Source organism: Synchiropus splendidus, chromosome 1 (assembly GCF_027744825.2).
Source record: "Synchiropus splendidus isolate RoL2022-P1 chromosome 1, RoL_Sspl_1.0, whole genome shotgun sequence".
NCBI classification, from domain to species: domain Eukaryota; kingdom Metazoa; phylum Chordata; class Actinopteri; order Syngnathiformes; family Callionymidae; genus Synchiropus; species Synchiropus splendidus.
Window position 1 is genome coordinate 17,442,123 of NC_071334.1, and position 20,506 is coordinate 17,462,628.

General features: G+C 42.1%; 3 protein-coding genes across 6 annotated transcripts in view; 2 read left to right on the top strand and 1 right to left on the bottom strand.

Moving 5' to 3' along the window:
- Positions 1–13,177, top strand: cc2d2a (coiled-coil and C2 domain containing 2A). Of its 2 annotated transcripts, XM_053861472.1 has the most exons (39): positions 1–172; positions 283–364; positions 826–879; positions 968–1,048; positions 1,119–1,260; positions 1,666–1,757; positions 1,836–1,937; positions 2,009–2,089; positions 2,173–2,370; positions 2,666–2,825; positions 2,906–3,042; positions 3,117–3,248; positions 3,702–3,911; positions 3,986–4,092; positions 4,172–4,312; positions 4,776–4,932; positions 5,017–5,279; positions 5,354–5,531; positions 5,686–5,839; positions 5,916–6,063; positions 6,608–6,746; positions 6,809–7,012; positions 7,088–7,180; positions 7,261–7,352; positions 7,815–7,829; positions 8,363–8,530; positions 8,611–8,668; positions 8,753–8,862; positions 9,643–9,739; positions 9,828–9,926; positions 9,999–10,172; positions 11,254–11,457; positions 11,529–11,618; positions 11,704–11,817; positions 11,945–12,079; positions 12,147–12,269; positions 12,334–12,392; positions 12,457–12,634; positions 12,715–13,177. In XM_053861472.1, the coding sequence occupies exons 3-39, from the start codon at positions 874–876 to the stop codon at positions 12,898–12,900; spliced, it is 4,827 nt and encodes a 1,608-aa protein (XP_053717447.1). In that variant the 5' UTR covers positions 1–172; positions 283–364; positions 826–873; the 3' UTR covers positions 12,901–13,177. The 2 variants fall into 2 exon arrangements, with proteins under 2 accessions (XP_053717447.1, XP_053717456.1); XM_053861481.1 differs by lacking the exon at positions 7,815–7,829.
- Positions 12,931–20,022, bottom strand: fbxl5 (F-box and leucine-rich repeat protein 5). 2 transcript variants are annotated; one of them, XM_053861593.1, is made up of 11 exons: positions 19,330–20,022; positions 18,270–18,485; positions 17,423–17,518; positions 16,296–16,491; positions 16,038–16,223; positions 15,838–15,963; positions 15,395–15,540; positions 15,252–15,334; positions 14,460–15,173; positions 14,244–14,392; positions 12,931–13,855 (listed from the first exon to the last, which is right to left on the bottom strand). In XM_053861593.1, the coding sequence occupies exons 1-11, from the start codon at positions 19,435–19,437 to the stop codon at positions 13,779–13,781; spliced, it is 2,097 nt and encodes a 698-aa protein (XP_053717568.1). In that variant the 5' UTR covers positions 19,438–20,022; the 3' UTR covers positions 12,931–13,778. The 2 variants fall into 2 exon arrangements, with proteins under 2 accessions (XP_053717568.1, XP_053717575.1); XM_053861600.1 differs by lacking the exon at positions 19,330–20,022 and adding an exon at positions 19,016–19,163.
- nek1 (NIMA-related kinase 1) overlaps positions 19,176–20,506 on the top strand; it is a 14,459-nt gene continuing 13,128 nt past the window's right edge. The window contains exon 1 of one of the 2 annotated variants that reach the window (XM_053861512.1): positions 19,176–20,006. The gene's annotated coding sequence lies outside the window, so the exon portion shown is untranslated. Of the gene's footprint in view, positions 20,007–20,197; positions 20,244–20,506 lie in introns of those variants that run through there. The other variant, XM_053861500.1, reaches the window with a different exon arrangement.

Genomic DNA, 20,506 nt, shown 5'->3' on the forward strand with positions numbered 1-20,506 from the left:
AAGTGGCTTGTATCGTTACTAGGCAGCGGGAATGGCGTCCTCCGAGCTTGTCTTACTTTAAGTACAAATTAGCTTATTAATTACGTTATAGTTAGTTTACAGCTCCTCGTTTTTACAGCTCCTCGTTTTGTATCACTAGGATTGGAGTTTTTGTCGAACTGGATTCCCCAAGGTGGATATCGTCGCTGCTGTAGTTTACCATTTCACATTTATGAGTGTGGATTATATGAACCATTTGAGGCAGATGTCTTCAGCTAACGACCCCGTGTCTCCGCTTTTCAGCGACATTCGTGAGAGGCTCCGACAGAAGCGTCGAACGCTGCAGGAAACACTGGTTAAAAACAGAAATGACGATGACGTCCAGGTAAACTCATAAACAAATCCTGTTTCTGAAATGTAGCTACGTATTAAATGGACCTCAGCCAACTGTAACTCCGGACAAATGTCCTTTAAATCGAAAAAAAGTCACCTCTTGCCATTATTTCTGATTACTCAATATGGATATCTCCATACTATAAACTTTTAAATGCATTTATTTATCTATCCTGTATCTAGCAATTGCTTATTATGTATGATGTTATACATTTTTTAACATTTGCAACGTTTGAATCATATGCCAAAATGTAAAACCAAATAAATAACATTTTTATTCACAATAAAAAAAATGCATGTGCATGAGTGCTCAAGACACTTACGCACGCATGTTTGTGTGTTAGTGAGTCCAACTGTACACAGATGTATTTATCCACGTCACATAAACATTAGTTAGGATGACTGACTAGAAAATAGGAAGATTACTGTTGTGATATAAATTGTATTCGGCAGGCATTGGTCCCATCTCCCAAGGTCAGGGGTGAGAAACAACACAAACAAATGAAGGTTAGTAGTTTGCTTTTTTTCGACTTCAATCTGTGTATAGTTCCTTAACATGTCATCTACACCACCATATTTTTTTTTACCGTCCTAGGAACCCCAAACTGTTGAAGAAGATCTTGGAGAAACTCTTAAAAGAACTTTAAGAGCTCAGAGAGAAAAAAGAAAAAAAAGGGTACTTCTCTTCATGTGTCACTTGCATTTTATATTGGTGAACGAAAAATAATTTTTTGCCTGTTTCGTAGTTGATAGAACAGTCTGCAGTTCAGGAGTCTGACGATGTTGAGGAGTTCACAACAATTGAGCAGCGCAGTAAAGAAGAAGAAGCATCTGAACGCTCCAAAGACGCAATTGTTTTGTCAAAACCTCCAACTGGCTCTCAATCTGGTAGGGTTGATTTCATCAAGTATAAACACCTGGATTCAGGATTGCAAAAACATGTCACCATGTTGTCAGTCACACAGTATGAATTTTCATAAGACGTTCAATAAAAAGTGATTAAAATGAGGTAGAATGCCTTTATCATAAAGTGTCATTGTTACTGTTATTGGTTTGTATAAGAAGGAAAATGAAATTCATCACGAAACTAAGCTGAACTCACTCATACCTGTCAGACTAAAAGCCACTTTAAACAACCTAAATGGTCACTGTGTGCTGTGCAAATAGTACTCTTTTATTTCCAATAGGATTCCATTTATCAGTTTGCCCAACAATGTGTCTTCCTACATTTCATGAGTTACTCTAAATGATAATTTAGTAACCATTGTATTTCCCGATGCGCTTGACCCTCAGGTGTCTCATCAATAAGTCGGCGAATAACCAGCTCTCAGGAATTAGACACTGTGGTGACCCGACGCTTGGAGGAGAAACTGAAAGCGGCCCGGGTATCCTTAAAACTATTTAACCCTTTAAAACATGCTTTGTTTGTGTGTATTACACCGACTGACTTTTTATTTGTCTAGTCTAAAGGGGAAAGTCTTCAGGAGCAGGAGGCGTCTTTTGACATTCCCAGTCGTCTGCAGAGTCTCAGAGACAGAGAAACTGTAACAAGGTTTGACAGAGGGGTAAGTGGCTCCCTCCACTGAATGATGTATTATTTAAACCTTTTATCCAGCTTAACTATGGATGTTTACAGGATGATGTGGACAGAGATGGAAAAGCTGAGGCTCCTTTGCCCATCAGTGGCAGAGTCAAGATCAGAGAAGCAGCCACACAAGTATGAAATTTTGGCAAACGAAGGCATTTATTTTCCTTGTGCACGATTCTAATAGTGGAATTTTTTTTTTTTCGGAATAAAAGGTAGTTAAAGGCCTTCCAACTGCAGAGGAGGCTTATAACTTCTTCACATTCAATTTCGAGCCTGATCCTCAAGACATAAGTGAAAGGATTCACAGGAAAAGTAAAAAGAAGCACAGCAGAGACAAAGATGGAAGCGATGAAGATGATGACCAGGACGGTGTTGTTGATGAAGAGCGCCATGGAGGGAGTGAAGAGCATGTAAGAAATAAAAGAATGCATTTGATAGTCTTGTCATTTGTGAGCTCCATTAATAATTATTTTTATTTAAAAGCAGTTTCTTAAAATGGATTCTAAAGTAAAATGAAACTGTGGAATAGTACGGAATCCCATTGTCTTTCACAAATGAAGGGTGTAGAGAATCTGTTGTCCTGTAGGAATCTCCATCTAATACACTACATGTTTAATTTGACCTCGCTTGTTTATTTTTTTTTACATCTGAAGACCGAAACGCAGCTATGATTCCAAACCCGTCATTTTTTTGTTATGTTTACAGAATGAAGAAGCCCCTCTCATGCGTGATGACGATGAGGATCTATTTGCCATTGAACGTTCTACCCGTGACTACTTAGAAGTGAGAAAAGCGCATTATGTTGGATATCAAAAACGTGTCCAACAAGAGAGTGAACTTCTCTTCAAGCCGAGTTATCGAGCAGGTATTGTGTTATCTTTCATTTGGTTCTGTCCTCCGTGTACGATTCTTCTCATTTTGTGTTTTCCAATCTGCATCTTTAAGTCCCAGTTTCTGTCAAGTTGCCTGAAAATATGAAACCTCGATACCTGGAGGATGAGGGACTTTATGTGGGCGAGAGGCCGGCTGTATCTCTGACCAATGAGTACATTCTGGAGAATCGCTTATTGAAAATGGAGGAGGTCATTACACTTGAAACATTTAAGTAATCTAGATGCAGGTTAATTACACTTTAATGTGATTCATTCTCTTGAAGGGGAAGAAGTGGTTTGGCGATGATGGCAGGATCATGGCTCTTCCTGACCCCATCAAAGAGTCATCCACAAGACCCCCTCTTTTCCACATGGTGGACGACCTTGATCCTGCACTGCAAACCGTTTACAGAAAGGTTGGTCATCTTTGATTCTGCCACATTTAGCATCAAATTATCTATTAAAAATATATATATACATAGAAGGAAGCAATTTTTTGTCTTGTCTGTGTTCAAATGCTTAATATGAAATTTAAAAAACAATCTTGTCCAAATATATTTGACGAAACACTTCGGCAATGACAATAACTGCATTACTATAATTTAAGGAACCTACTGTGCCTGGTTATTCATGAGAATAAAAATATCTGAAAATTTGGTGTGATGGATCACGGTTATTTGGGGCACATTCATGTCATTTACTTACTTTTATTCTTTGTTTTTTTTATATTAATAGTATTTAAAGTATGATATAAAGATCAATGTTTATTCATAATAGCAAGCTTGATGCTTGTCATAATATTGCTACATTTAATTATACTGAGCGGAATGGGTAAAAATTTTCCTGGTAAGTTCTTCTTTCCTCGCCAGGCTGTGCAGTGCCAACAGGAAAATCTGTATATTGCGGGTGCCACCGACCCAGAGGGAGATTACCAGCTTGATGTTGATGTCTCCGGACTGATCTTCTCTCACCACCCACTCTTCAGTCGTGAACATGTTCTGGGGGCCCGTTTGGTGCAGCTATATGATCAGCATCTCACCAGGCAGAAAAATAACCTCACAGGTCATCTTACCGATAAAGTAAGACAAACACCAATATACTTCTTACGATTTCAGTTTGTTTAGTAAGTAAATAATAATGTTCCATTCTGTAGTTGAATGGGCTGCGGTGTGCTCTGAGGAACATGCTTGAGGTTCATCATGGACAGAGCCTCACTCAGGGCATGCAGCAAAGAATATCCGAATATAGTCAGGAGGTTCGGTGAGTTGTAACATTAAATCATGTTTCTACGTGTCACTGAGATGAGGTTTCACAGTTTAACTTGATGGTTAAAAACTAGGAACACCCGCCAGCTCCGGGACTGTGAGCAGGAAAAAGACCGTATTCTATTGAAGAACCTAGTTAAGGTATGGAAGGAGCTGAAGGCCCTGAGGGAGTTTCAGAAGTTCACCAATACACCTTATAAGCTCTACCTAAGAAGGTAAACATTTTACTTAATAAACAATCAATAAGAGAGTCACACATTTTGTTGGCAACAGTGGTGAAGTTCTTTTCGACTTCTTTCAAAGCAACTAACTCCCCTCATTCATTTGACAACAAGACAAATTCTGGTCTTTACCTTATAGGCAATTTTTTTCTTTTTTAATTACAGAATATATCTTTTCTCCTGTGTCGTGAACATGCTTAAAAGTTGTGGTGTCACGTAAACAAGATCCTAGTTGAAATAACTAAACTTCATGTGCTTTCTTTGTAGTTTCTTGCATCCATAGATTCATTTTGGTGGTTTCTCTGTAAATATCCTTCATTCGTGATTTACTGTCTTGCTTGAAGTTGCCATCTTTTTGGAGAAGTTGCGCCATGCTGTCATCTACCCTGTAATCTGAAATACATTCATATTTCTTAATAATTCCTTCAACAATGCATGCCCTTTTCCATCACTCCAGAGAAAACGTTGATCAATTGTTGGACGAACGTGAGTATGAAGGTGAAATCCTGGCAGAAATCGTAGAAATGGAGGCTGAGACAGATGAGGAATACCAGAGGAAGTTGTCTGAGTATAACGTTCAATTTGAGGAGTGGAAGATCTGGAAAAGAAAGCAGGTAGAGTGGAGATCTTTTCTATGCCACAAAATGATCAAGTCTTCGCTTTTTATGTGATCGTATTTTCTATTTCCCGTGTTTTAGCGAGGCAAAAAGAAGAAAAAAAAGAAGAAGAAAGGGCAACCACATGACACAGAAGAAGATGAAGACCAGGAAGCGAGTGAATCCGAGGGGGTTGTTGGTGAAGGCCCCTCAAAGCCAGAGCCACCAGTGAGGCCGGACTTTGATTCTCTAGAACAGCAGGTCCGTGAGAAAGCCTCTCGAATACGCAGGAAACCTGGAGAACCTATACTGATCCCAGAGCTGTCTGCTTCTGGAAACATCTCTGCCAGTGACGTCTGCCCCCGGTAGGTCCCAGATAACAAATTGAATACAATGCGTTCATGAGATGTGTGATTTTTGTGTCTTCTCTCCATCTTAGAGCGGAAATTGCTCGAAGAGAGGATGTTTTAAGACGCTCACTTTTTATCAAGATTCTGTACAACGACAAAGAAGTGTCCAGAACTGTCAGTCGACCCCTAAATTCAGATTTTAGGGTACACTTTGGTCAAATTTTCAATCTTAAAATTGTTAACTGTCCCAGAAGCATCAATTTGCAGGTAAAAAAAAAAAAACAAAACCTCAGCACGTCCGTATTTGATTTATGTGGTTGCTTCACAGATATGTCCGTTTGTTGTGTGTGTGCGTGTGTGTGTGTGTGTGTGTGTGTGTGCGTGCGTGTGCGCGTGCGTGCGTGTGTGTGTGTGTGGCCAGGTATTTGAGGAGTCTGGCTCTTACTGCTCCCTCCTCGCTCAAGTCTATGTACCAGTACCGGAGTCTTCTGTGGTTGCCGGAAGTGCCCCCATTGAAGAATTCGAGTTCAGCAGCCACCAGAGAGTCATGTTTGACCACGAGGGAGTGGGAAGTGGTAAATATCATTGTACCATTTTTCCACTGTTGTGGTGTGTCCAATAATATTTATTCTTGTTTGTCTGCCCTGCTAGATGTGCCGCTGTCTTTTGAGGCAGATGGCAGTAATAAACAGATCCTATTCACTTCTGGCAAAGTATCATCCTCTGTGTCCTGGGCAGTAGGAGAGGAAGGTGTTCCACTTGCTCCTCCCATGTCTCAGCACCCCAGTGCTATGCACAGGTATAAAAGGATTGATGGTCGATAACTCTGTGACTGTCTCTCTCTGACTTGGTTCCCAAAGTAGCCTTCTTTAGCAATGAAAATGTTCACATGAATTAATGTTTTAGTAAAGAAGTCATTTCATGTCTCGACTAGTCAATTTCGATTAATTCATTACAGTGGGAAAATAATGAACTGATTCGACTAACAGAGGTGAATCACGTGTAAACTTTCTTGAGCTGGAAAGATGTTTCTGTCCACCAATTCAAGCCACATTGTACAATGTGATGATGTCACAACCAAAACATCCACGATCAAGGAGACTATATGAGAATGTGCTGATGGATGTACAATTTCAGTAAAAAAAACTGATGAATGGAGGAACAGTTCATGGGGGGAGTTTGCTCTTCACTTGAGCACTTCCACCTCAGATTTGTTAGTTGTTTTTTTTACTCCTGCTCTCCACACCATGGCAAGTAGCTTGTTGTTATCATTCCGTCTTTTATGTCTGAAATGTATTAAGATCGTAATAATGTACTTTTTTTTTCTGCTGTCCCCCTTCCAGCGGTTTAGGACATCTTGATGCCGTGTCATATATTGGGGCCTCTGGCCTGTATGACATGAAGAAAATCAGTGAGTGGGCCACGCAGTCAAGACTGGACCCCAATGATCCAAAAAATGCCTCTATCATGCAGCTCTTGAAAGTGAGTCTGATCGTTCTGAGTCTAGTGACCAAGAGTTCTCACCGTCACACTAAATCCTACAGGTCGCAACAAGTGGACAAGTCACAGCTCCCGAATATTTCCGCCTGGAGCAGCTTCAGGAAGAGTTTAACTTTGTGACTGATGAAGATTTGGAGATGTCCAAAAGGTTTCGTCTGCTTACCTTGAGGAACCAAGAAGTGGCCGAGTTTCGGAATTACAAGTGTGTTCCTGCAGTGGAACGAGAAGTCACTGATAAAGTGTTCCATGTAAGCTAATAATATGAAGTGGGTCATATAGTTAAAACTGAAACAATATGTAAACATTTATATGCTGTTCTTCAGGAGTATGAGAAGAGGCTGAAAGAAGGAGAGACTATTGACACCAAAGAGCATCTGGATTCCCACAGAGCTTTGATCGCTAAATATCTTCAGAAGGTGAGTGATTTATTTTTTTTATGCTAGGCATCCATGAACATGATCCGAAGCTCGATCTCACCTTGAACCTTTTGCCTCAGATTCGAGAGTCTGTAATAAACAGGTTCCTTCTAGCCAAGCATCACTACCTTCTGTCTGACCTGGTAATAGAGGAAGAGATTCCAAGCATTGGGTAAGTGCTGTAGTGATCTTGTATCTTTAACTGAAGACTTTCATCCTCAGATTCAGTGTTGTGTGCTGTTGACCTACTCTCACTGAAAATGAATGCACATCAAGGCAACACTTCAGAAGTATGTGCCGGGTTTGATTTATTCTTCGTCTCCGGGTCAACAGCTTAAAGATCTGAGACAGAATGACAGAATTGGATTAAAAGAACTGAAGTGACATGCTGGTCTGTTTTTTGGCATCATGTTGCGACAAGCCGTTTGGGGTCAGATCTGTGTTTTTACAGCTGAGTCATGCTCTGGAACAGGTTTTGGGCAGCACATGGAGATAATAACAGAGTGTCTTATTTGTTCTGCATGCCTTTTTGCTTGTGAGTCACAGCCATTTTGATTTATCCATCAAAGTAAACGTTTTCATGTTCTGGTTCTGTTTCTTTTTTCTCCAAACATCTGCTTATGATTTATAACAGTGGTGCAGGTACTGGGTATGTGCATGGATCTCTTTATTTACCCCAGCCTCCCCTCCCTGTGCCACCCTCCTTGTAGTTTGAGCCCAAAAGACCTGTGCCAACAGACCTTGTGTTCAGGCCACCCAGGTGTTTTTTATTAGACAATAATCATGTTTGACTGATGGACTCTAAATAATGACCTGAGGGATGATTTCATTTGTGTATTGTGACATATTTATTTGAGACATATAATTGAAAACGGTGTGTCTGATGAGCATCATCATGAGCGTCATGACCTCAGCAGTGTTCTGCTGAGACACATCAGGTTCAGGAGTGTACAGCTGAGTAACAGCCAGGGGAAATGCTTTGTATAACATAAAATATTACAATTTCAATTCAATACAAAAACTATGAAATAAATGGTGGGTATATGTGATGACGACAGCTACTGCGAGATACTGAAACCTGGGGGGGCTGAATACTATAGATACTATAGATACAAACACATTTGTATGTTGTTGGATGTTGTGTACCGTCCAGGTTGTATGTAATGTGTTTTATTTTTTCAGCCTTCTCGGGCTGAATCTTTTCAAGCTGGCTGAACCCAAGCGACCCTTGAAACCTCTGAGGAAGGAAAGAAAAAAGGTCACCGCTCAGAATCTCTCTGACGGTGACATTAAACTGCTGATCAACATTCTCCGAGGCTACGATATCCCCATCCGCCGACCCCCGAGCATGTGAGTGTGTCCAGAGCGTTGAAATACACCCAGACATCGTGTGGCGAGTCTGATGTGCTTTCCATTGGTGGGGCCTCCAGGAAGCCAGGACAGCAGACGCAGAGTGTCATGCAGGACAGTGACTGGCTGTTCAGCCAGGTAGTAGTTTGCTTCAGCTGTATGAGGAATTGGTTATGTGTCACTGAAAAGTGTCAGCTTGTGTGTTCTTTTGGTGTGATTAAGGTACAAGTGAGGCCATTTGTGGAGGTTTCCTTTCAGCGCACAACGCTACAAACAACCACTGCTGATGGCCCAAACCCTTGCTGGAACGAGGAGCTGCAAATGCCCTTCAGGTATCTCACTGGTTGGATAGTATGTGTTAAACATTTCGTTCTACCAAGATAAGCCCATTTATGCCGAATACACCAGGTGAAAAGTACACTATTATTGCCCATTATATACTCTCCTATGATGGAAAATGTTTCCCTCAATACAGACTGCTGCACTGTCTTTGAAGTGTTGAAGTACTTCGTGAAATGATTCAAGAAGGGACAGCAAGGTTGCATTTGTTCTCACAACAGAAAAAACTAAATGGCTGCAAAATACATTTATTGTATCATGATATTCTTTGGTTAGTTCTGCAGCCTCACAAGAAGAAGAAAAGATGTGCTGACTCACCTTAAAAAATGAATATCTTAATGATATTTCAACTTAACCAAACTGAGTTGAGAAAAACTTACAAAGCAAATTCAGGTTATTTCCACTGAACTTATGAAAAAAAATTACGGTACTTTAAAAAAGATTAAGTTGGTTTTAGCAAGTTTTAACCTACTCAAGATACGCAGATTGCTAGATAAAAGACACAACACATTTTTTTAAACAGCAACAACATAATTATTTTCTTGTAAATACGCTGTGTATTTATATGTTTGAGGCAATCTATGTCCTTAGTGTGTGGGGTTTGTATGGGCTTGCATGAGTTACCTCAGGTTTCCTCCCACAGTCCAGTGATTGATGGTGAATGTAGAATGATGTGGTCTGCTTTAAATGAAATAGTTGAAACACATGAATACTGCGTCTGGCTGGGGCACACGGTTTGTCGCTCACACTATGATTTGCTACTCCCTCTTGAGTGCTCCAAATGGAGACTACAGCACTGTCAGCTTGCAGTCCATCAAGGATGATGTTTACGTCAACATTTTTGATGAGGTGGTTTATGAGACTGGAGTGGTGAGTCATTTTCACTTTTTATGAACTTACGTAACACTAAGTGTCCTCCCAATTGCTTGTCCAAATCTGACATCTGCTCTTCCATCAGCGAGAAAAAGATCGTGGAAAAGCTCTACACACCCGACTGGAGAAGCACTGGCTGGGCTCAGTGAAAATTCCCTTCAGCACCATCTACTCTCAGTCCAGGGTAAAAAGCAGATTCCTTTGCTCTTCAAATCAGGTGAAGCGGCTCACAGTTTGGTTTTTTTTCGTCTTCCAGATCGATGGGACGTTCAAGGTGAACACCCCCGCCGTGCTGCTGGGCTACAGCAAGGAGCGCAGCTACGGCAATAACGGGTTTGAACCGTTACGAAGCCTGGTGGAGGGAACGTTCATCACTCTGTTCATCACCATTGAGCCTCAGCTTGTTCCTGGCGAGTCCATTAGAGAGAAGGTATGCACCTCACCGACTGATGTGTTTGAGTTGCTAAAACACCAACTAGGGAAGTAACAGGGCCATGATATGTACACGTCTAAAATTAAGCTGCTGCTTGTCTCCAGCCATCACATTCATGCATATACACTGGAAGAGTAATTGTCTTTGACTGTTTTTCTCCATTAAACTGACAGTGGGGGTATTTTTGTCCTGTAATTGTTCTCTGTATAGATATGTAATGCAGTTTATCATGCTCAACATTTTTTTTCTTTGTACTTCAATATCACATTGTAGTCATATCGTGAGTCACTGTTTGATCAGGAGATCTATGATTCCGCTCTATGCAAACTTGGTTCCAGTTTTCATTTACATGCAAGACCACATATTTATCTATATTTTTAAATATCATCTGGGTTTTTTATTACCCCTTCCCCTTCCTGTCGGTCCATGGGACCTAAGACCGGGGAATCAGAGTTATTTTCTGGTCCTCTTTGCCTCATGTCCTGGTTCACACAGAAGCTGTACCTGATAATATGATAGGTATGATGTGAGTTTTGACTACATTTGTTGTATAATTTATTATTTGCTTGTGAAAATATGTAATTACTTGGACTATAACTCAAACGTCGCATGATGACATCACCTCCAGTGCAAATGCAGATGCTAATGGTGTTAAACTGTCAAAGGTTGAAGCTAGCAAGCATCACTTACTGTGACCGTGCAGAGCTTGTCCCGCCTGCTGACTCTCACTGTCCGACTATCAAGAACTGTTGAGCACAGTAGTTCGCTACTACATACCATAGAAATCCTAAAGTAACTTTGGTGCCGGTCAACAGCAGTGTTCTCACAGCATTACAATATATAGTAGCTTTCGAATTCACAGACATCAAACGTGGGGTCTATATTAAATAAATGTGTGGCATATTTCAAGCCAGATCACAAAATAGCTTTTATCTCGCCATTATGTCCCATGAGGAGGAAGTAGATGGGTGTGACTTAAGATGCATATGTCACCTGCTAGACATTTATTCCAATCATTACATCATAAATAGGCACTTTTAGTTTTCTAACTTATTTCTATGATTCTTTCTGCTTTAAGTTCGACAGCCAAGAGGACGAGCGTTTACTGCAAGCGTCTGAGAGGTTCGAGAGAGAAGCATCCCAGCGCTTCCCTGACCGGCCTTGTATCACCACTGTCATCGACCTCAACGGAAAAACTGTTTTCATCACACGCTATGTCCGGCCGCTCAACCCTCCTCAGGAGCTCTTGGACGCCTTCCCCAACAGTCCTGCTGACACCACAGTCAGTACGAGTTGTTGACATGCAGGACAAAGGTTCCTCATTTGTTTCTGTGTGGCTCCTCCTCCACACAGGCTCTGGTCGCCAGATACGTCTCCCTCATCCCGTCTCTGCCTGACAGGGTTTCATTTTCAGGCGCCTGTGATCTCTGGAGCACCTGTGATGTGAGTGAATCATGGCTGACCTATTGATGTTTGAGAGGAAGTTTATCTATTTATTCTTTTTAAGCGGATTTGTCTATTTCTGTAGCAATTCCTCACGCTTCTGGCTGGAGATGAAGAGGAACACGCAGTGCTCTTGTGTAATTATTTCCTTTCCATGGGCAAAAGGGCGTGGCTCATTATTGGCACTGCCATACCAGAGGTGAGAGACAGTGATGTTTCGTGACTAGAACATCTGAAAACAAGCTGAGAAAATGTCTTTTTTTCAATGGCAACTTACGTCTGGCTCGACAAAATTGTGTAAACCATATTGAATCCCCACCTCACAGGGACCTACCGCCTATGTTTTGACCTACGAGCAAAGCCGATATTTGATATGGAACCCCAGCAGTGGCCAGTTTTACGGCCAGTACGACACCTTTTGTCCATTACAAACCGTCGGCTGTCTGGTCAACGCTGACAATGTGAGCCTGGATCCATTGGTATGTCATATGTGTGGCGCTCCCTACTTATATCTAATATCATCTTCAGGTTTGGTTTAATATTCAACAATACACTTTACCCATGAGGATCAGCTTTGACACCTCAAAAGCTAACTTCTGGAAACCATTCTTCTCCCGATCGTTCTCCCACCCTGGCTTGTCCAGTGTTCAGGTCAGTGCTGTGCACTTTAGCCTAGTGTCTGCGATTGTCTGATGATAAAGGTTGTTTCCTGCAGCCAGAGGAACTGACGTATCGACGCACAGACAAAGCTGCTGCAGCGGAACTTCAGGACAGGCAAGTTGTCCCTGACAAATGTCAGCATCCAACTCTGTCTCTCACTGTGCTTTTGTCTCTGCAGGATTGAAAAAATCTTGAAGGAGAAGATCATGGAGTGGCGTCCTCGTCACCCGACCCGCTGGAACCGTTACTGCACCACCACCCTCAAACAGTTCCTCCCAAAACTCGAGCTCACCAGTGGGCGGAACGTGGCCGAGGACCACCGCCATGAGTTGCAAAACCTTCTGGGAGACAACAAGGTCCGTCTATATATATATATATATATATATATATATATATGTATTATTACTATTAACTTTACTTTTTTTCTGTCTCTTAGATTTCTGGATTCCCACTCCACCTTCCGTTCTCTGAAGTCCAGCCCATTATAGAGGCCGTGTACAGTACAGGGGTTCACAGTGTCCAAGCCTCCAATGTCGAGTTCGCCTTAGCTGTCTATGTCCACCCCTACCCAAATAACGTGTTGTCAGTGTGGGTGTACTTGGCCTCGCTGGTACGTATGTAACTCAAAAGCCTTCACAAATTCAAGTTCTGGTTTCTTAGAAAAAAAATGAACGACTGCCAGAACCACCTTTTGATGCAAATATTTCTGCAGCCTGTAAATGTCAATTCTGAATATCAAAACACTTTTGTTTATAAGTAAATATGTGTAGTAAGTGTATACAAACTGTGGGCCACTTTAATGAGTCACAAAGAACTTTTTTTTACACAGCTTTTCATAGCAAGTTTCTTGATGTTCAATGTCTTTTGTGCTGATGCTTTATAAAAACAATTCAAAAAACACATCAATGTTGTGCCAACATACTTTATTGTACTTTATATAACATATTCAATAGAATTCCACATTTAATGTGTCTATTATTTTGACAAATTTGGCAATAATTCCCATTGAAATTGTGAGATGAATTTACCTGCTTTTAACTGCCTCTCTCTCACTTAAAGCCGTTGATCCACACCTGTGTCACATGTAGATTGAGAACTAAATAACCATTTTTGTGCCTTGAAGTGTTCAGGAGCGTGGTAGCTGTTAAATCCACCAATGTAAGAACACTTGACATTAAACTTGAAAAAAGATTCTCCAGAAAAAAAAACACTCAACAAAAAAACTACACCAAATGAATTGAAGAAACGGTGAGAAACTGTTGCAGACTAAAAATGGCTGAACTACTGAAAAACACTGTGCATTTGTGGCTCACATCTCTCTCTTGAAACAAGTACGGACTATGGTCAAATTTATCGAGTGTTTAAAGGTTTGGTTCACTGTAACACAGATGGAGCGCAAAAAGAGCAAAATTACAGTCTCGTTCATAAATCTCTTTTGTTCTGTTGTATCAGGATAAAGTGCAATAACAGGAAAGGTGACAATGAAATTCAACGACAACATCACTCTCCAGAGCGACAGCAAGCCCTGAATCCACACTGTAGGTTCTGGCATCCACTTGCTGTGTCCGAATGAGGACCTGGAGACAAAAAGCATCTTGATGTCACTGAACAGTCACCAGGTGTTTCTATAGTCACTCCTTTAAAACACGAGTAATACAGATGAACTATTGTATGATCATAATAACAGCCACTTACCTTTCACATCAGCAGCATCATACACTAGGACTTATGCTATAAGTGGTTAGTCATGACTGTCTCTCACACACACACATTTGACTCTTCCATGTTCTAGAAAGGGTGTTTTTTTGCATTGTGACAGTTACTTAATTTGTGTTAGACCAATAGAACTAGTTTAAAGTTGGTTGGCTGTCATCAACTGGAACTGTAAACTCAGCTCAATAAGAGACAGCACCATCTGAGGTAACAACAGTTCACTCTCATAGCGTCACATGTGGCAGGTGTTACCATTGATGTTGTCGCAGTAATAGAAGTGCTCATCATTGAGGGATGGACATGCTGACACCAGCTCTTGCAGCCCAACCTCAGTGATGAAGAGGCAGCCAGACAAGTTCAGATGCTCCAGAACTGGTAGTCCTCCAAGCTGCGACAGAGCTCTGAAACGTCAAGAGATTTTTGTCATTCAGTTCATAAGTCAGGAATACGTGTTCCAGCAGGCTTTACCTTAAGCCTGAGTCTGTGACTTGGTAACACCCAGAGAGACTGAGAAATCTCATTGAGCGTTTGGACCCTGTGAATTCAGTCTTTGTTTCAGGGGCCAAACACTGCGGCGCTCCAGGTGCGGGGCATTTAGTCCAAATTTCCACGGTAGATCCTGACTCATGGCGAGGCCCACTAAAAGTCCTGAGGGCCGTGTCACTTGAGCAACAGGTGGAGTGACCGCAAAATATTTCCCCTGACAAGGTGAGCTGCTGGTGAAGGAAGGAGGCGCTGGAACCAGTCCTGTGTCTGCGCCTTCTGCTCTTCCTGCAGCAGCATGAGCTTCCAACCAGCTGCGTCTCTACAAAACTGTCTCTTTCAGGAAGCAACCAGCCACCTCGAGGGGTACGATCGGCAGCGTCTTCAATATCCACCAGATTAACGGAGTCCAGCACCCACACTTGTCTTGGGCTGCCACCAGTACCCCAGCAGCCAGTTCCAGACTTGAAAATAAGAGCCTGGCGTCTCCAGAGACCAGACTCAAGGTTGGCCTCTTCAAATAGCTTGACTGGTGTTGAGGGAGATTTTAAGATCTTGTCCGAGCGGTTGTCCAAGCAGGAGGAGGATGTGAGGTCACCCAGTCCAACAGACAGTCTTTTCAGTGTCTGATCGGTAATTTTCTCACAACCTGACAAGTCCAGGTGTTCCAAGGAGAAACAGGTGCCAAGAGATGACCAGCTTTGGGAGGACATGGAGAAGCACATCAGCAGATCAGAGGCTTGATGTTGACAAGAGGAGAAAAGGCACATGACTCACCTGTCAAACGCAGAGTCTGTGACATCAGTCTGGGTCAGGTCCAGGTGCGTAATATTTGGGCAGAGAGTGAGAATTTGTCGAACCTGAGAAGATCAAATGAATGAGATAACAATAACAACTGCTATGGACAGTTTAATATGTACCATTTTGCTGGAGACTGTGGAGCTGTAGGCCAGAACCACAGACCTGACAGACAGACCCACAGCTGGTAGGAGGTTCTGGATGATGCCATTGAGGAGCCTCTTTTCCCGCTGCACTGTACTTATTGCTGAAGAGCCTTGAGTGTTTTCTGACAGAGGACAGAGCAAACATGAATTACCCTCTGAATGCAATGCAAGACATGACCTCTGGCAAAGGTGAACTTCAGTTACCACAAGTGAGATATAGTCATCATATCAAAGGTTTGCTCCCATGTATGACATTAACAGTGAGGTAATGTTTTTTTTTTATATATATATAGCCACATTCCTGACCCACTTTTGGTTAAATATTACCTCTGCCTACTCACAGTCATAGTCAACCAATTCCACTCAGCCAACGTGACAAGTCAAGAAATAGAAACAATGAAAAAAATTGGCTGACACACCTGACTCGTCAACATCAGCGTCCTCGTCCCACTTCTGGTAAGCGTGTCCCTCATTCTGCCGACTTTTGACCCAACTCTCATCTGGCTCCTGGTCCATATCGCCAGGTGGACCATTGTAATAATCTCCTGCAGTCACAGCCATAGCAAAACACAATGAAGTCTTCTTTAGCCCCAATATTCAGACTTGTACCATGACCCACCTCTGGCCCAGCGAACCGGGTACAGGTGCCTCCACAGGGATCCGGTCTTAACAAGCTGGGACCAGATGCTGCACACCTGATTGCACCTGCAAAGATCCTCTGGGCTCAAATAGTGGAAAACCTTGAGTAGGATTTCAGTGGGAAGTAGCAAGATGTGGGAGGAAATGTTCCCATTCTGTTCCAGTTCTGAAAAGAGATGAACAGATGACTTACTGCAACAAATAAAAAAATCAAATGAATCTTCAGCGCTATCCTCACCATACTCTGTCTTCTCATGATCGGCGTACTTAAAGGCCTTCTGCAGCTCCTCTGCATGGCTCCAGAAACCAAAGCCCTTCAGAACCTCCGCAGCACAGTCCCAATGCTGCTGGCTGCAGTGCTGCGCTATCACCTGTTTCTTGATGTCTTTAAGCTCCTCGTAGGTGAAGTACTGCATAAGCATCGGCTGAAAAACCTGAAATACACCTCTGCAGTTTCATAATGACTGGCAACCATGAGAGGGCACGTGAAAGCCGGTCATTTGCAAAAGGCTGTTTAATGTGAAATAATAGCTTGCTACCATAGATCTACATTCTCTTCCATCTTTGAACCCGGGTTAATACTGGAGATGCACCGATCCCAATTTTATGGTCCTGATACCGATTCTTGGGCTTTGGGTATCTACCAATACTGATCCGATACCAGTAGTAAAGTATTTAAGTATTAACATTCTCTTCATGCCGTGGGATAACACTGGTCATGCTTCAAGTAAAAAGCAAAAATGACTTCATATGGAATTACAAACTTGATATTTATTAAACCAAGTCAAATGTTGCCTACGTGACTGCAAGCTACAGCACCGAATCAAATCGGCAAGGATTCTATTGTGTACAGTGATGACTTTATTTGAAGATCCGCAGATCTGAGTTGGATAGCACAGTGACATGTGTTCCAAGTATGTTAGTTCAGCATTTCGCATGACTGTATTATTAACTAAACTTGAACCATTCATTCAAGTCTCTGACAAACAGTGAACCACGATTGTATGAGTAGCCCAAATATATGTGGGTTAACTGATCTCAGATCACTCAGCGATCCCATCCTTGATCACAGGTGTCTTTATATGCATCAAGCAACTTGCGAACAAACTGTCCTCGTGTGACTGAGTGGAGAACTGCTGTACCTGCTGCCATGTAATCATTATCACGGGCACCATGTGTGACATCAATGTGAGCACTAAACTTAGAGTTTAAATGCCATGATCGGCAATTTTTCACCGAAGCCCGATCCCACTTTAAGAGGCTGGATCGGGTCGATATTTGATACCATGATAAGGATCGGTGCATCCCTAGTATGTTTCCAATTATTCAGGCAGGATTTTGGCAAATGATGTGATTATTTGATACCTCCTCTTCTTCTTTCATGTGAGGAAGGAAGTCTTGGGTGAAAGCCTCCAGTCGCTCCTTCAACTGCTGGGCATAGTTCAGCTGCTCAAATTCATTCTTGAAAAGAACAAAGATCCATGGATTAAATGTAGCCCCCAGCCCAGTTCCACCACTGGAATGTGGGGCACTAAGTCATGCACAAATCATTCAAATTTAAAACAAACCCAATTACTGGGAATGTTTGAAACATTTACATTTTAGCAACGCGTGCTTATTCGTATCTAGTTTACTAACTGGGTGTTAATATTTCACTGTTATCAGCAAATATATTCCAACACATGAAAAGATATACTGACATGAATTACTGAATTCCAGGTGCCCATTACAGGGTTAAGTAAACATTTTGCAACAATTTGGAGGTTAGATAACGTCCGTTGACACAGCTACAACAGGAACAGGGAAGTTTAATTTGATACAGCAACAAGACAGATTCTAGACTCATTCTCTTCACCTAAGAACAAGACTAGTGTTTGTTAACGCAGAAATAAAACCACACCCAGGATGTTTGACTGTTGCCAAACCCATTTAACAGCTGTCTACTTTTTGACTTTAGAACTTATGTTTAATTATTATACAATTTGGTTCCAGCTACGATGCCACACATTAACAACACCCAATTTTGCAACCCAACATTTAGATAATTACCAGTTTGTCACAAGAGCTCAGCAAAACATGTGTATGAGCAGTAAATACAGCCCCCCATCTACAAGACATAGTGTTTAATCAATTACCCTGGAGTTTAAAACCATCTACACATGACACTCTGGAGTGATGTAATATACAGTCTATGAGACTGTGAGTTGCTTACCTTCACGGTATGAAGTCCCTTTTCAAACAGGGACAGCATCTCCGACAGTTTGTTGTCAGAATGCACGTTGTAGGCGGTGCAGCAGCGCTGCTGCAGCAGCCCAATGATGTACTCATTCTCGATCTGCTCATGCTTCTTGAACTCTTTAAAGGTGACGCACAGGGATTGGAGAAAGGAGCGGAAATCTCTGTTGTTGGAGAAGTTGGTCTGGGATAACTGGGAAACAATAATGGCAATAAGATTGCGCTTGCTTAAGAGTGGTCAACATCACAGGCAAACATCGCATGGCATGGGCAGAGCCGTTCAAACCGCCTCCATGAGGAGCGGAAGCAGCCAAGCAACAACAAAACGTACACGCCTTCTACTGACCGAAGCACATCAGTTGTCGGAATACGAACAATAAATGCTGTTACATCGCTTCAAGCCTGTTGCATAACCTGCTTGCGTGTTATTTAGGCGAGGTGACCAGCAGGTAGTGTAACAACAACAACAACAAGGCACAGTGTAAGCGGTATTCAAGGCCTGTATAACACGTGAAGATATGTGCATACACATAAAAAAAATGTAGTTAGACACTGGACGGGAAAATGCGTAGTCAATGAGACGAGCCTCCATTAGTTTATCAGCTGTGGCTAAGTCTAAGCGCAAGCTAACGGGATAGCTGCCATCTTTATTCAGGAATATACGCAGTTACACAAACCCTACTGAGACGCCGTAGCTAGAGTTTATGCAGAAATAGAAGCTACCTTTTCCGAATAGAGGCCGACAAGCTGCTTCATTCGCCAATGTGGCCCAGTAAAAACATCCACCTCGTCCGGGAAAGGAGCCATCTTCCTCCGCCACTGTAGCTCGGCGCGTCACTAGCAGCACGTAGGCGGCGGCGAACACAAAAAGTCACGTGGTCAACTGACGTCACAGGCCTTCCGAAGTACTGCCCCAAAACAAACGAGGTGCGTGTTTCCAACTGTCTCGAGAAGATGGTTAGAATAGAATGGCTTGCTGAGTTTAGCTGGGAAAGGCGTGTGTGGTAGATCGAGTTTTTCTCGCCACGCTGCCTCACCCTGTGATGATGATGAGATGAAGAGCAGGAGGTGGTTTCTGGGGAGATGGACGTCTCTGCCTCTCTGCTCTGACTGCTGCCTGTGTGTGGAAGATACTTGAAGGGCATTGGGAAAACTATCCATGTATTTCATTCATAAACTGATCCTTATATGCTTTATACTTATTGACCAACCATTTGAATGCTTTGAAGTTCACATCCATTCCACTTATATCAGTGTATTGGCAGGAATCTGGCCATATGTCACGACACATTGCACTACTGTAAGGGCGACACCAGAATTTTGTGATATTTGTTATCCAAAGAGGTGATTTATGGATGTGGTGAAGAAGGACATGAGGTTTGTAGGTTTGAGAGAAGAGGAGGCAGAGGACAGGGTGAGATGGAGGAGGATGATCCGCTGTGGCGGCCCCTCAAGGGAGAAGCAAAAAGGAAAAGAAGTACACACATACATACATACATGAAATAGATAATAATATTCAATCCAAAGTTGTCCAAGTAGCATGCACTTGTTCCATGTTAGACGTTAGCTGCAATGCAACCTTGGCCCAGTACTTTCATCACAGAAAAGACACTTTCAACTTCGGGTTTCACCAAGCTGGACTCAAAGAAAAATCCACGCGATCATAGTCCTGTGATGACTTCTTGTTCCTGATCATGAAAACTTCAACATAATGGTAAATAATTCAAACGTTTTCTCTCTCTGAAACATGTCTTTTGTTCGGTTGCTTGTGTCTTTGATTGTCTGCGTCTTTATTTGCTCATATCTTTATTCCTCCATGTGTCAGGTAGGAAGTTGTCCTGCCGCCTCTGACGTCCAATAATATAAATAGAACCCAATAGAAGAAGGCTCTATTCACTGCTTCATGTACCATCCAATTCTTGAGCATCAGTGAGGAGCTGTTTCGTTTTTAGTGAGTTTCAGGGAAAAAAATGGTGACCTTTGTTTCAACACATCACCATCAGAAACATGTTGGAAGTCACATGCCTCTCTAACTCACAAAACACACCACAAGTATATATATATATATATATATATATATATACTTGCACTTGCATGACTCTTTACACATGGCGATTATTATCTTCATGATGATTTTACATCCCTTTATTGATTTGCAAAATATTAGGACAGTACTGTATTACTCATACTACCACTAGTCAACCATTTGAACAA